Below are 15,320 nucleotides of genomic sequence, written 5' to 3'. Positions count from 1 at the left end.
TCAAACAAATCTATGATCATAAAATATAAATTGTTTAACCAACAGAAATGAGTTATTGACAAAACATAGATTCCGATCATTTTTGACGAATAACGTATGTATGCACGTCCAAAACTTCTTACCAGGTCCTGGAGGGTACACAAATAATGAAAACTAAAATAACCTCATCATGCTTCGTTTTGACTGTATGGCTAAAAGAGATCATTATGTAGCTGATAAAGGACGTTTACAGTCAAAAAGTAGTGTGTAGAGTATCTTCTTTCTCATCTGGATATGCTTTGATTTGGTTGATCTAGTTCCAATGCTTCCTTGTCCAGGGATCTCAAGAAAACAAATAGGTATAGTCTGAGTGTATGTGTTCCAGGATAATCGTCACTCTTTGTTGTCCAGCACAATAATTCCCTTGTTATTGTCTGTAAAGCTCTGATAAGATCCCCCAAAATCCTTGTTTACTTCCCTATGTTTCTAGGAAAGGATTGTCATCCTTGCTGGTTCAACGCAAGGAACTAGCCTCCTTTGGCCACCATTGTGTCTTTCGATAAGTAAACCACCCAATAGACCATATTGAACGCTCCAAAGGACACCGGGAAGAGGATCCGTGCGTACTTGTCGATCTTACTGGTCCCTCCCATGCCGGCTGTTGTCGGCTGAGAGCACGGCGACTGCTTCAGCTCCACCTTGTTCCCCATCAGCTGGATGTGCTCCAGCCGGGGCCCCAGGAGGTGCTGCAGGGAGGAGGAGCCCTGCCCGTACTGCCTGGACGGCGTCTCGCCCGTCAAGCTCGGCACCGAGGTCGTAGCCGAAGGGATATTCTTAGCCAGCAGGGTGGAGGAGGAAGAGGCGGCGCTGAGCTGACCGGCCGGGCTGGAGCAGGACAGGGTGCCGGAGCTGCCGTTGGCTCCGGTGGCTGAAGAGAAGCGGGCGGAGGACAGAGGCTGCCGACCAGTTCCTCCCACTGTGCTGATGATGCTGGGGCCAGACTGGGGTCTCTGGCTACAGTGGAACTCTTGCGGCGACACGTAATTCATCCGCTTTCTCAGGTTACCGTTGGTATCTGGGTTTTGCTGTAATTGGGGAGGAGAGAAGACAACAGTGACAGTATTGTCTGTAGGAAAGACCCAGACTCTAGCTGAAAAAAATTCATTTGACACTTAAACAGATTGACCTGTAATGAACTGCTTACTGTAGCTCCGGTTAATATACCAGCTACCAGCTTTTATACATATCTATATCTTATTCCAGACTACATTTTTAAGTGGGTAGGCTTCATGTTAGCAAAATCAAGACCTGAGGAGACCCAGAAAAGCAAATAGCGTTGCCTTCAATTTCTTATCAGCAGGTTGTGGTGGTTTGTGGTGGTAATACAAACCTTGTCATATCTGATTACAGCCTACTTGACGCAAACGGCCCTCGTCTGTAAGTGTACTGCACTGTGTGTGCAATACAGACGTCACTTACCAAGGATTCCAGTCATCTCACACGAGCTTAAGACAGAAAGTAGGTAGCGCTGCGTCGGGGCAGTAAAGGGGCTTATCCGGTGGAAAACTAATGTTTTCCGCTTTCAAGTAGGAAGTGTGTGAACTATTTGCAGAAAATAATTCCATTCCACCCCCCATCCTCTAAGGATGGAAGCATTATTGTGTGTCCCAAGTACAACAAGATGAGCACATGGATAGTGGGACTAGCTTTTTCAAACGCTTTGAATCTGGAAATATCAACCCTTAACCCTCTCGCAGAGCAGATTTCACGCCTCGGGCATGGCTTCAACAAGGGGCCTGCTCTTGAGGAACAGTGTGTTCATTTTCTCCCCACTAGAGTCTTTTTATGAAACTCAGACAGATGTGCCCGGGCTGCATTGCCTTGGCAACCTGCTAATCCACTGAACTGCATTTTGGCGCGATGACTCCATACTAGCATTTGTATTTGTATTTAAAAATGTATAATATATATTGACATACTTATTGCTGCTTATCTATAATGCAAGTAAAAATTGTACATGCTTAGCAGTCAGGAAACATTGTCCAGTCACGGAATTCTCTGAATATTGTTCAGCTAAATTAAGCTTCTGTGCCGGATTACAAGTAGACAGCTGTGTAACTGACTGTATAACAAATGGGCTGAACTTACAGTTGTGCATTTCACTTGGGGGGAGGGGCTTAATAGCCCAGGTCTCACGGATGTCACCTGGAGTCTGCTTTTTGTTAATAATAATAATAATAATACATCTATTTTATATAGTGCTTTTCCAGGTGCTCAAAGACGCTTTACATGGGTAGAAGAGACAAAACTAAGGCAAAACAAAAACAGAACAAAAATAATACATGACAAAATAAAATAAAACCGACAGAATTAGAGGTCAAAAGCAAGATTGAAAAGGTGGGTTTTGAGGGCTGATTTAAAAGATGCCAGGGTGTTTGCATCACGGATATGGCTGGGGAGGGCATTCCAGAGGGAGGGGGCAGCAGCAGCTACATATTACATATGTTACATATTAATAACATGTACATTATATGTATGTATATGTACGTGTCCCACATGCAGTATGGCTTCTACTACACTCTACTATACACTCTACTCACTCTACACTATACACACTAGTTGTAACTGAGGGGTACAATTCCCTGACTGTATTGAGAGTATGGTATTATTAAACCACTACTTAGTTATGTACTTTAATTACTGGCCATACAGTACACGGTATATCTGGTGAACACCCACACAAGAATACAACAATGACACCTAAAGTTCTATTTGGAGGGATTTATTATTATAGCAGCAACGGTAGGTTACAGAATGAGAATTATACTTGCGCTTGTAAGGCGAAGAACACTTAAGTAGGTCAAGAGCGTAAGTCCATGAGCATAGTAAGATGGGTATAACTGACACCACCTGTAGCATAAGAATTACATAAGGCACACTCGTAGTCAGCTGGAGACACTAGGGGGGGGTTCCCTCCGGTTGTAAGCCGGCAGGGTAGAAGAATGTTCGGGAGCAAAGTCTGAATCAACGCGGAATAAAGAAGCTCCAGCTACGGGAGGCGGTACATTACTCCCTTGATCGGCAGACAAAAGCAACAGCTACAATCCAAGTATGCTCGACAGCATGGACGAAAGCCAGCCAGCCTCTGTGGTCCTAGAGGCGGGCTTGATGATGCTCCTCACAGGGTAGATCCCACACAGCAGTGGGGTAGACGGTTCTCTGCTCCAGCAGCCACAGTACCAAAGCAATATAATCCAGCCGGAAAGGGCTCTGCATTCGCCGGTGTAGATTCTCCTGTGCACTATACTTCACATTAACTAGGTCGAACTTGACGTTATTTCACTAAACTCTGACACTTTTACTATCCTATTCGCACATGTTATAAGTGCTCTATTTAGACGCAAAGTTGCTCACTTCACTTGGTCGTTGACTCGTGGTGAAGGCTTTAACGTTTTGGTACTCAACTACTGCTGTATCCACCTGCGACGTATTTATACGTAAGGTGAATTATCTAGTGCCAACCTCAGTTCTGTCTCGTCTTACTGCGCAAACCTGGACATGTTGAGACATGCCTTGGCGGTGGCTTTGAACTTGCCATTGGGGGTATGGCCGTTGGCGCCTAGGGGTCGCTGTCCAATAGGAGAACGAATATTATGGTCTGGTTTGTACCTAGGTAAAGGGATATTCCGTGTATATATACAAAGAATATACAAGGGATATCAAACGATATACAAATATTATACAAGGGATCTCAAGCAATAAATATATATATTCGGTTTAATCTGACCCTTTGTAACAGCCGCCTCCTAATTAGTCCGCACCTAATTAGATAAAGCAAAGACAGATTAACCGTCTTGTCAACTACTCAATGTCTGTGGTGGGGAGTAGGGCAATTCACAAAGTCAGTGGGTCATGGTCGTCATCAAGGGAGTCAGGGAGCCTTGGCAACTCTATCAGCCTCGCCATGGATCGGGTGTATGTCCGTCCCTGGATAAGAACTTCTGCCGCTCTGACCTTTCCGTCGGCACCAGTGATCACTTTGCTTACGCGGCCGGCCGGCCACGCAGCTCGGGGTAGTGACTGGTCTATGATCATGACGATTGTGTCCACTTTTAAGTTGTCCCTGTCCTTGACCCGCTTCTGACAGGCTGGACGGGATGGAGGGGGGCTTAGGAGGAAGCGGGCCTGAGACTGGTTGATCTGTGCTTGGCTGTGCCTCCACATCCTCCGTCTGTTCCTCTTGTTTGGTCTGTACCCCATCTGAGGAGGGGCCGGTTCCGGCCGCTCCATCAAGAAGTCGTGTGGGGTGCTGGGCTCGAGGTCAGCCACGTCGCTTGGAGCGCAGCTGAGGGGGGTGGAGTTCGGAACTCCCTCTTCTTGGGCCCACGGTTCTCTCACAGGCCTCTCGTCTAATGTCAGTAGCCTCTCAACGGGCTGTACGAGAGAGTGGCCTGTGTCGCTCACCTTTGTGTGCAGGCAGCGTGTAGACGTGGGTTGACTGTCAAGTCCGTAGAGGGGGCCCTGGAGCATCCACCCCAGTCGGGTCTGAACCGCGACTGGGCATCCTTTGGGTCCGATGTGGGCCGCCTCAATTGGGAGAATGAGGTCCGCGTGGTCGGAGCCTATGAGCAGGGTCGGTGTGGCGCCGTCGATGAGCGGTTTAGGTAGTTGACGTAGGTGCACGTACTTCGCCATCAGCTGTGGGATGGAGTAGGTGTACTGTGACAGGCCTATGTCGTGGCTGGTGAAGACGTTAGTGATACTATACTGCTTCTCGGGCTGGTCCGCCGCTGCTATCTTGAAGGAGACATTTTCACCCTTTATGGTCTTCTAGTCTCTTCTGATGGTACGGATTGTCATTGTTCCTTTGGCACCCCGCAGGCCCAACTGGGCTGCGGCGGAAGCGAGGAGGAGAGTCTTTTCAGACCCATCGTCTAGGACGGCGTAAGTGTCCAGGACCTTGTCCTCGTAGCTCAGGAGCACTCTGACCACTTTGATGAGCACTCGGGGGGTCCCGCTATGCTGGTCTATATGGAGCACTCCTGTTGGTGGGTTGCCTTGGATCTTCTGGAGTGGTGCCGACTCGCGGTCGTCCGAGTAGCACCGTGACTCCCAGTGTCTGCTGTAGCAGTCGGTACACCAGGGGGCGGTCTGGTGGATCTTCGGTACTGGTGCCACCGCCTCGGCCTGATACATCACCGTGACGGGCCCACTTTGTTGTCCTGGCAGACGCTTGTTGATGTCATGCAGGACCTCCAAGTGGGCGCCGTCACACTTGCTGCATCTCTTCTTTAAGCGGCACTCAGCTGCCATATGGCTGCGCGCGCAGCGGAAGCAGCGGCGGTTGGCCTTGATCCACTGACTCACCTCGTCCGTGGTCAGCTTCTTGAAAGTGTCACATTGATACAGCCGATGTTCCCCTTCACAGTACTGGCATTCAATCGTCCACTCCTCTTTCGTCGAGGGGGTGTTGTGGTTCTTGTGCTGCGGTACTGATTCGGCTTGGTGCATAACGGTCACCGACCGGCGGTTATCGTTAGATCTCCGAGGTCCATCTCTTGGGCTTGGTCCACTCCACACGAACGTATCCAGTCGTAGGCTGCTGACTTCTCTCGCGAGGAAGTCGGCCAGGTCTAGGAGGGATGGCTCGGAACCGTCGGGATCACAGTGGTCTCTCTGCCGCCGAAAGCGCTCTTGGCGGGCTGGAGGGAGCTTCTCTAATATCCGTTCTACATTAGAGTTAGCATACAGTTCATATCTCCCTTTTTCCCTTTGGGACCCCAGCATCCCTACCAGGGATTGTACCTTGATAGAGAGGTCATCCAATGCTCTATTGTCTTTGGCTGGGGGGAGGCGGTCGATGTCTCTTATTTCTTGTATCACGTAGTCCCATATGCGTCCATAACGCTGATCGAGGGCCACTAGAGCCGCGGAGTATGGGGTGCTTGAGTTGGAATATGCCAGCGCTATATTATGCGCTCTGGGCACCTTGAGATGCTTGAGGAGGATGGCATATTTGTACGACTCATCGGGGACGTCGGACATCATAGTCTCCAAGCACATCCGTAATTCCGTGTACTGTGCTCTGTCCTCGCGCGTAAAGTCTGGGAACGTCGGTGTGCCAAGGTACGATGCCATGGATGGCTGGCACATTGGTGAGCGTAGGGGAAGAGGCCTCCTGGGCGAGTCTCCCCGTACGTGTTGTCGTGGGTTGGTACTTGGTGGGTACCAGGGGCCGGGTACCCAGGTGCTGTTCCTCGGTGCTGACGGTGCGTCAAACTCACCCGTGAGTTGAGTCGGGGGTTTGTAGCGCAGTGACTCGGGGCTGACGTCTGGGCTGTACTGGGCCTCCTGGTCCAGAGTACGTTGCTGCTGGTCGGGGCTGTACTGGGCCTCCTGGTCCAGAGTACGTTGCTGCTGGTCAGCTTGACATTCCTCCTCTTCCTCTTCCTCTGCTAGGTCCTGGAGTCTTCTAGTCAGTCTCTCGGCGACGTAGGCCGGTTCTTCCCGGTTGCTGGGTCTCGTATGGACCGGTCGGGGAGGGGGTTCGGAGACGTGGATAGGATCCTCCTGTTGGCGGGGTCCCGGGTCGCTTGGTCGGGTAGGGGAATGTGCCCTAGACCCTTGTCGTGATGATCTCCGGGAGCTTCGTGCGGAGAGAGGGGGTGTCGCCATGGCAATCAATTGTTCTACCATCTGCGCCTGCAGCCGGTCACGCTCTGCTTCGCGCTGGGCATGGGCGGCGTCGCGCTGTGCTTCGCGCTGGGTATTGGCGGCGTCGCGCTGTGCATTGGCGGCGTCGCGCTGCGCATCGGCACGGCTTCTTTCAATGTTCTCTTCCGTCTGAAGGCGTCTGGTCTCCAGTCTTATGCGGTCGTCTTCACTCTTTTGTTGCGCCTGGAAGCGCTCTCGCTCGATTGCAGCGTGTTCGCGCTCGCTCGTCTGTTGAGCCTGGAGGCGTTCTCTTTCCATGGTAGAATGTTCGCGCTCACTTAGTTGTTGCGCTTGAAGTCGATCGCATTCGGTGGAGGCTGCCAGGGTGGCGATGAATGCCTGCGCCAGCATCTTGTCCGCTTCGCTGGGGGAAGACACTGACGGAGGTGATCGGCTTCTGGCAGTGCTCGTTGGAGATCTGTTCTCTGGGCGCGCCTCGAGATCCATCTCCTGGGCGCGCTTTTCTTCTCTTGGTTGTGTGTCGGGTTCTGTCCCCGGAGCGCTTTCTTTATCCTGGAGCTCTCCGGGGGCTATTCCGTTGACGTTGTCTGGGGGTATAGTCATGTCATGTCCCCCCTGGTCCCCCCCGTGAGCTTGGTCAGTTACGTTAGAACCCACTGGGTTCTCTACTGGCAGGGTCGCCTGGTCGGTAGGTTTTGACATGCTTTGACTATCCGCTTTATTTATTTTATCCGCATTTAACGTCTTTATAAAGCTAGGTATTAGACTGACAGCGTATGCCTCTAGATAGGGAGGTGGCTGACGTCTGCGCTGCGGGCGTTCTAGCTCGGGGGAGCTGCTTGGGGAGTGTTCACCGCTGGCCATGGTTAATATCAATATTATATTAGATATTACACTGATACCCTCCGGCTCGAAGGACCAATTGTAACTGAGGGGTACAATTCCCTGACTGTATTGAGAGTATGGTATTATTAAACCACTACTTAGTTATGTACTTTAATTACTGGCCATACAGTACACGGTATATCTGATGAACACCCACACAAGAATACAACAATGACACCTAAAGTTCTATTTGGAGGGATTTATTATTATAGCAGCAACGGTAGGTTACAGAATGAGAATTATACTTGCGCTTGTAAGGCGAAGAACACTTAAGTAGGTCAAGAGCGTAAGTCCATGAGCATAGTAAGATGGGTATAACTGACGCCACCTGTAGCATAAGAATTACATAAGGCACACTCGTAGTCAGCTGGAGACACTAGGGGGGGGGTTCCCTCCGGTTGTAAGCCGGCAGGGTAGAAGAATGTTCGGGAGCAAAGTCTGAATCAACGCGGAATAAAGAAGCTCTAGCTACGGGAGGCGGTACATTACTCCCTTGATCGGCAGACAAAAGCAACAGCTACAATCCAAGTATGCTCGACAGCATGGACGAAAGCCAGCCAGCCTCTGTGGTCCTAGAGGCGGGCTCGATGATGCTCCTCACAGGGTAGATCCCACACAGCAGTGGGGTAGACGGTTCTCTGCTCCAGCAGCCACAGTACCAAAGCAATATAATCCAGCCGGAAAGGGCTCTGCATTCGCCGGTGTAGATTCTCCTGTGCACTATACTTCACATTAACTCTTTCAGTGCCACTCACGAGATTTCTCGTGTTTTTTTATAGGTGGTTGCTAGCCACTCACGAGATTTCTCGGATTTTTTTAATTTTTTTTTTTTTGCGATCTGAAAAATTATTGCATCACCCGAGCCTACCCGAGTATAGCCGAGGGGAGCCGACGATCACTGTGGAAAAAAGCGCCCCCTGTCGTCTCCCAGATGACATAAGTGATTTTGGAATGGACTCAATGAAAATGAATGGGGAAAAAAATCCGGTACTCCACATTTTCCAGTTCACTGATCCAGCCGGGGTTACTAGAGTTCATTCTGGAGCCTCAGATCCCCGCGGATCATGGAGTTCTACTGTATCGCGTTGGATCCATACACGTATCGATTTTTTCGAATGGTGATCAGGAATTGGAATATACCAGTTGGATACCATCTGATGTCAGGTAAGGACTCTATGTTATCAGTGGTAGGATAATCAGAGTAAGTTTGATGAAGTTATAAGCTGTTTTGTGAAATGTCTTCTTTCGGTTTCACTGTAAAAGTCCGTGAGGAAATCAACGGAGCGATTATCAGTGCGCGGCCGTAATGTGCGTGCGTGCACGTATAATATTGATCATCTAGCGTTTATTTGAAAACGATTCATAAAAAGGCCGACGAATATCAACGTTGTGGAATATTCCACTAAAAGACGATTTTCATAGAATGCTCCAGAATGAGCTGTTTTTTATATCAAAACGGGGGCTTTTCTAACTGCTCTGAAACGGCAACGACGCGATAAAAAAACAATCTGTCTTCACAGCACTGACTGGAAAATAGTCTTTGATAATGCGATGGGCAGATTAGACACATAGCCATAATTTAAAACATAGATTAGGCGATATTAACGTTAACATTGGCGCCGATGGTGGCATTCAAGCGGTAAAACGGAAAACCAGGCGTGGCGCTGAAAGTGTTAACTAGGTCGAACTTGACGTTATTTCACTAAACTCTGACACTTTTACTATCCTATTCGCACATGTTATAAGTGCTCTATTTAGACGCAAAGTTGCTCACTTCACTTGGTCGTTGACTCGTGGTGAAGGCTTTAACGTTTTGGTACTCAACTACTGCTGTATCCACCTGTGACGTATTTATACGTAAGGTGAATTATCTAGTGCCAACCTCAGTTCTGTCTCGTATTACTGCGCAAACCTGGACATGTTGAGACATGCCTTGGCGGTGGCTTTGAACTTGCCATTGGGGGTATGGCCGTTGGCGCCTAGGGGTCGCTGTCCAATAGGAGAACGAATATTATGGTCTGGTTTGTACCTAGGTAAAGGGATATTCCGTGTATATATACAAAGAATATACAAGGGATATCAAACGATATACAAATATTATACAAGGGATCTCAAGCAATAAATATATATATTTGGTTTAATCTGACCCTTTGTAACACTAGTGTATATATACCTGTATCACCATACATACATCAGATTAGCATATTTACTCAGTAGCTCTGTTATATATATTTAATTTAATCACTTACAGTTACACTGTATATTATTAATGCACTTTACTGTTACCTTGCACTCTGGTTAGATGCCAGATTTATTTTCGTTGTACTGTACTTGTGCTGTATAATGACAATACATTTAATCTATCTTTAATCTAATCTAATCAAATTTACCAGTAGTCTAGTATAAACAGCTGGCATACACAGTCTGTGTCAAGCGCTTTGCAAACTATTGAAAAATACGCTGACCTCAGCGAGAACAAACACTTTGTGCCACTTAGTGTATGATTCAAATTGACCTATCACAAACTCTGCCCTCTTTTCCTCAAACCTCCAATTGCAATGATTGCTTTCCTCAGACAAACAAGCAACAGCTGTGATTGGAGGTTTGAGGAAAAAAGGGTGAGATAGGTTAATTATTACTCACACAAGGTGCTGACCTGCTCACCGGGAGCAGTTAGGCGTTCAGTGTCTTGCTCAAGGACACTTTAGCGCACTGCTGGGAGGAGCCGGAATCGAACCGGGAACCTTCTGATTACCAGACTACGGCTCTGCCTCCTGAGCCACTGTCACCCCCCCCCCCCCCCCCCCCCTCCTACATATTGTAGTTTAAAATACCAAGCCAAGACCTAACAAAGCACTCCATCTACCGTATGATAAGTTAGCACTCTCTGCTGAGTCAGCGTTCTCCTTGTTAAAATGCTCTCAGATTATTAGCGGTGACGGTGACATAATTTCAGAGAGAGAAAAAAAGTCACCTGCAGCACTTGCTCCCCGTCCTTGACTTTGACAGGCGTGGTTTGGGGCGCCGGTGGACATTTGGCGGGCTTCCTTTTCGCCCGCTCCAGCTGGGCGTTGGTGAAGTAGTTGACGGCGGCAAACTCGATGAGGGCGGAGAAGACGAAGGCGAAGCAGACGGCGATGAACCAGTCCATGGCGGTGGCGTAGGAAACCTTGGGGAGGGAGTGGCGGGCGCTGATGCTCAGCGTCGTCATGGTGAGCACCGTGGTGATGCCTTAGGAAGAAAGCAACAACAGGAGAGGATGTCTTCAGTGAGGGGCTGACATGCATTATTAACTCATGTGTCATAAGCTTTCAGCTAGATATTATCTGTCCTATCATTAGGCCATACAATCTGGGCATTAAAGAGAATGTGCTGTTATAAAGTCAATCTTATATAATGGCTGCAGAACTTCCGAACTATTAGGGATGTCTGATCCTAAACCACTAAGTGTGTCTAACTCTTAACCACCAAAACCTGCATGGACTTGTGTATACTGTTTACTTTTACTCATAGTATATATTCAGATTATTTAAAAATGTTAATGCATTGCCTATATTTATTGTATTTTATATTCAGATTTAATTATATTTCCTATATTTTAGACCCCCCCCCGTGCTGGTATGATGCTAGGATTTGCCTGAAACCTTCCGTTTGGTTCCACACTTGTTCAATGCAGGTCTTTTGAAGTGTAAAGAAAATCGTTATAAACAAATGTATTTACAAATGCAATACCTGACCAAGGAACTCCTGGGTCCTAGTGTCCCCCAGGTTACACTATATGTTATGTGTGTGTAACGGAGGTCCGTGAGTAATAAACGTGTGTGTTGTGAAGTGACTGTGGCAGTAAGCGGGCTGCGAGTTAAACTCACTTCCCCATAACAGGGTTAAAAGACACATAGATACAGTACCCAGGAGTGAATTCACCTCTTAGTGCAGCGGTCTATGTTGTCGCCCACGGCGTGAGAGACCCAGGTTCTAAACTCCCTCGGGGCATTGACATTTAACACAACGCAGAAGGAGTAACATACGATCGGTCACATGTGCACATGTATTTTATAATTTGTTAATAAAATTGCATTTATCTATAGTCCTAATTCTGTCACTGTTTGATGTCACAAAGAAGGGTGGATCCGAAAGCTGTCTACAACAGGTGATGAAAAAGTGTCTTAGACATTTGTTAATGATGAATAGTCTTCACTTTAGATTAGGGCATGCAATAGCATCTGCAAATGATTTAAGGATGTTTTATGAATGTCTTAATGTTAAACATGAAAAGACAAGTCTAGTAATTGCTTTGTGTGTATTCATAAAAGTCCACAATTAAACAAACTATTAGACATTTGTTAATGATGAATAGTCTTCACTTTAGATTAGGGCACTGTCGTGGATATCAAATGTCCCCCCTCCCATCACCATTGTCCCCTATCCTGTGCCCCCCCCCCCACACTCGTTTGACCTATCATATGAGGGCCCCCCCCCCCCGTTTCATATAGGGCTCCTCCCGACAACAATCGGTCTTCTTAACCTGGGTCATTTCAGCTGATAACCTAGGCCGGAAGCCTCAGCCTTGTATCTACTTATCTTGTATATATTTCTATCTGTCCGGCTAATAAACCTTATTAACTGGATCTCGGTTGACTGAGCACGTTCTTCATGATATCCACAATATCCTACAATTGGCGTCTAACAAACTTGTGACGGACTCTTTGCATCCTCCCGGCCTGCCGTGTTGTTTCATCTATACAGATAAAAGTGAGTATAATAGATTGGCCGACCAAATGTATGGCAAGGAATTAAAACCTTCCCGCTTTTCTCTGTGCCAGGCGAATGTTACGGTATGTTGTTAATATTGAGATCATGGCTGAGTGAGGGTAATGTGCATTAATATATCTGATTTATATTGTAAACCGTTACGTGAGAACGTGCGTATCCCGGTCCTTACTGGGGGATTTGCTGGGTTGTGGTGTACAAATCCCAGTTTGGGTGTTGCCGACTAAAATAGGTACAGGGTTGTAGTGTACTAATCCCAGTTTGGGTGTTGCAGACAAAAAAATAGGTACAATATCTGTTGTGTTGCGTACGACTCGACAGAGGGTACGTGTGTTTGTACGCATAGCTAACGCTATACGGTTGTATGTAATTCTTGGAGACAATACTCGGATCGGATTGTTCTCGGTCTCTGTGATGGGTAGGACGTGCAACTGACAACAGGGGACTGAGGTAATTCATCAAAATATTGTTGTATTATTCAAAAGCTCCAAGTTTGGCCATAAAAGATGTTGTGGTTGTTATTATTTTCCCCTTCCTTCCTGAAAGCGACCTAGTTAGGTTAAGTTAACTATTTTCATTATAGGCGGGTAGAGAAACGACAGGACATTTTGGTCGTGTTGTTTAGGGACCGTGAGTTTTGGCTATAGTATATTGGACCTCTATATCGTTGTTTTAACTTCGAATTTCAGGTTCGGCTGTTGTGTTTAATGGTGTATATTGTAAATCGAGGGTAACCAAGCCTTATCGCAGCGTGATGGCTGGACGATTAAACTTTTCAGCAGCCCAATACAGACCAGAAATGCACACACATTACTGTCTATATTATTATCGCTGTCTTGTTTGTTTACGTTTTACATGGAACCACATATGTGCACAGGCTCGTTCGTTCGGTTACAAAGCGCTGTTTTAGTTGACTTCCGGGTTATTGGGTACTCGTGGAAAATTGCTGCATGGGTTGCAAAGCGTTATTTCTGGGGTGAATGGAGACAGAATCAGTTGGTTTGTTGTCTCATAAAAGAAGACACCAAGTTCTGTATCATTAGGGGATCCGCTCGGCATCACTCATGCACTCCCTCGCGTACGTGCATGCGCACTGAATAAATTCCACAAATGTACCTTTAATACCAGTATTCGTCTGACCACACCCCTCGTTAGCTTACCTTCATAAGCAGATGTGTGGTCACCTGCTCTCCTCCTTCTCGCTTTCACCACAAGGAAGTGCCTCGGTAGTACCCCACTTGACGTGTTGTTAGTTGAAAAGAGTTGTGACGAGTTTACATTGTGCTTAGTTTTTTCTTCTCTCATATCTGTTATAAGGAAAAAGCTAAGTCATAATGTCTTCTTCGGAGAGTAGACCTACTCTTCACCTGCGGTTCTCCATTCCCGCCTCCGTCGTGCGTTTTGGTGCTGGGCTGCTGCCACTTTTGTGGTTGCCGACCCAGCCCAGGAGGCAGCCGATGGGTAGTTTGCCTCGCCGAGGAGCCGAGGAGTCGGTGCCGTCGCTCCGGCGATGGCCTGATCTCGACTCTGGTTCCTCTGGTTCCAGGGAATCGTCCGTTGGTGAGCGGGCGGTTGGTTTGGGTCCGGAGGATTTGCGACGCAAACTTTTCGCGTCTGCCCGTTCACGTCGCAAGATGGTGGCATGCAGGCGTGAACGGCCTGGGTTTGGGGACTTGCTGGAGACCAGCGAGGATGCGTCCGGCTCTGGATTTCCGATGGAAACTGAGGACTTCATGGAAGAGTCGGACGGATTCTTGTTTGAAGGTCCTGTGGAGGAGAGTATCCCTCCTATCCAGGAAACACCGGAGGGGGGAGAAATGGCTCCTTGGGACGCCTTGTTTGAAGATGTCGAGGAACCACCTTGGCCTCATCAGCAGGATGCCCTACTATCAGCCACATCAGACTGTGGCTCCTTAACCAGTCGCAGCCTGCTGCATGTGAGGGATGCGGGTTCGGTGGAGGAAGGTCAGCAGGGGGAACTGTGGGCTTTGTTTCCCGAGCTCATGGCGGTAGCCGCCGCTGCAAATGGCGTGCCGCTGCCGCTGCCATTGCCTGCTCCTGTCCCTGACGATCTCATAGGTCATCTCTGGCAGCGTCGCCCGGTGACAGGGGTGGATGTTGTCTACCCATTTTTCCCTTCAATGGGGGCCTATGTTTGTCAGGGTCAGGCGGTGTCTCACATCATGGGACTTACCCCCACCTACGTACCAGTTACGCGGGTGTCGGGGTTGGTCAAAGGTATGAGGGAGGGCGTGCCTCGGCTTGATAGTCCGATGGCCGCTCTCCTCTGTCCGGATGTGGTGTGGGAACCATTATGCAAGCCGGTTCTCCATGGAAGATCGGCTAGGCGATTGGCATATTGGGGTGACCAGTCATTTATCGCTGGTACACAATCGCTGGCTGCGGCTTCTAACATCGCCCACCTAGCTAGATTTGTATCGGGGATTATGACGGGCGGCATGGATCTGACCGAGGTAAAATGCAATCAGATCACCCAGGCGGCAGGAGCTGTCCTGCACCTTACCCAGGTGCTGGCCATAGCCTCGGGGAAAGTGCGCGCCCTGGCCACCCTGAGCCAGCGCCACCTTTGGCTGGAGCAGGCCCGTGTGCCAGAGAAGAAGAGAGCCCCTCTTATGACGGCCACCCTCTCCGATGCTGGTCTGTTCGGGAAGGCCCTGCGGTTGATGACCTCAACGTGCAGAGAGATGGCAGAGGAGAGATCCATTCTTCAACCCCATTTTCCGCCTCCCGTCCTTGCCGGTGGGGTCAGAAGGCTTCCACGACGTCGAGCTGCCTCCGTCGTCCCTACCACTGCCTCTACCGCCGCTGCTGGCCCCTCCAAGAAGGCCAGGAGAAGAGACGGCGCTTCTGCTACCGCCGGCCCATCCACGACCGGAGGAGACGGTAGGGAACGTCGAGACCAGCAGACAGTTACCTACCGTCCCTCCGGGGCTCCTCGGGGTGGCAAGACTCGAGCGGCGCGAGGTGGCAGACGCCGCTGAGAGTGACTT

The 15,320-nt window shown here is 48.8% G+C and overlaps 1 protein-coding gene across 1 annotated transcript in view; it reads right to left on the bottom strand.

Moving 5' to 3' along the window:
- Nucleotides 1-506: 506 nt before the first annotated feature.
- gabra4 (gamma-aminobutyric acid type A receptor subunit alpha4) overlaps nucleotides 507-15,320 on the bottom strand; it is a gene marked incomplete at both ends in the record, with an annotated part of 40,087 nt that continues 25,273 nt past the window's right edge. Inside the window, 2 exon segments of the mRNA XM_084332259.1 lie at nucleotides 507-1,064; nucleotides 10,514-10,770. Coding sequence (XP_084188385.1) covers nucleotides 507-1,064; nucleotides 10,514-10,770 — 815 coding nt within the window.

The sequence above is a fragment of the Notolepis coatsorum genome, assembly GCF_963971535.1.
Source record: "Notolepis coatsorum genome assembly, chromosome: 16".
In the NCBI taxonomy this organism is placed as follows: Eukaryota; Metazoa; Chordata; class Actinopteri; order Aulopiformes; family Paralepididae; genus Notolepis; species Notolepis coatsorum.
The sequence above is the reverse complement of the archived record's forward strand: the minus strand, read 5'-3'. Positions and strand labels throughout refer to the sequence as shown.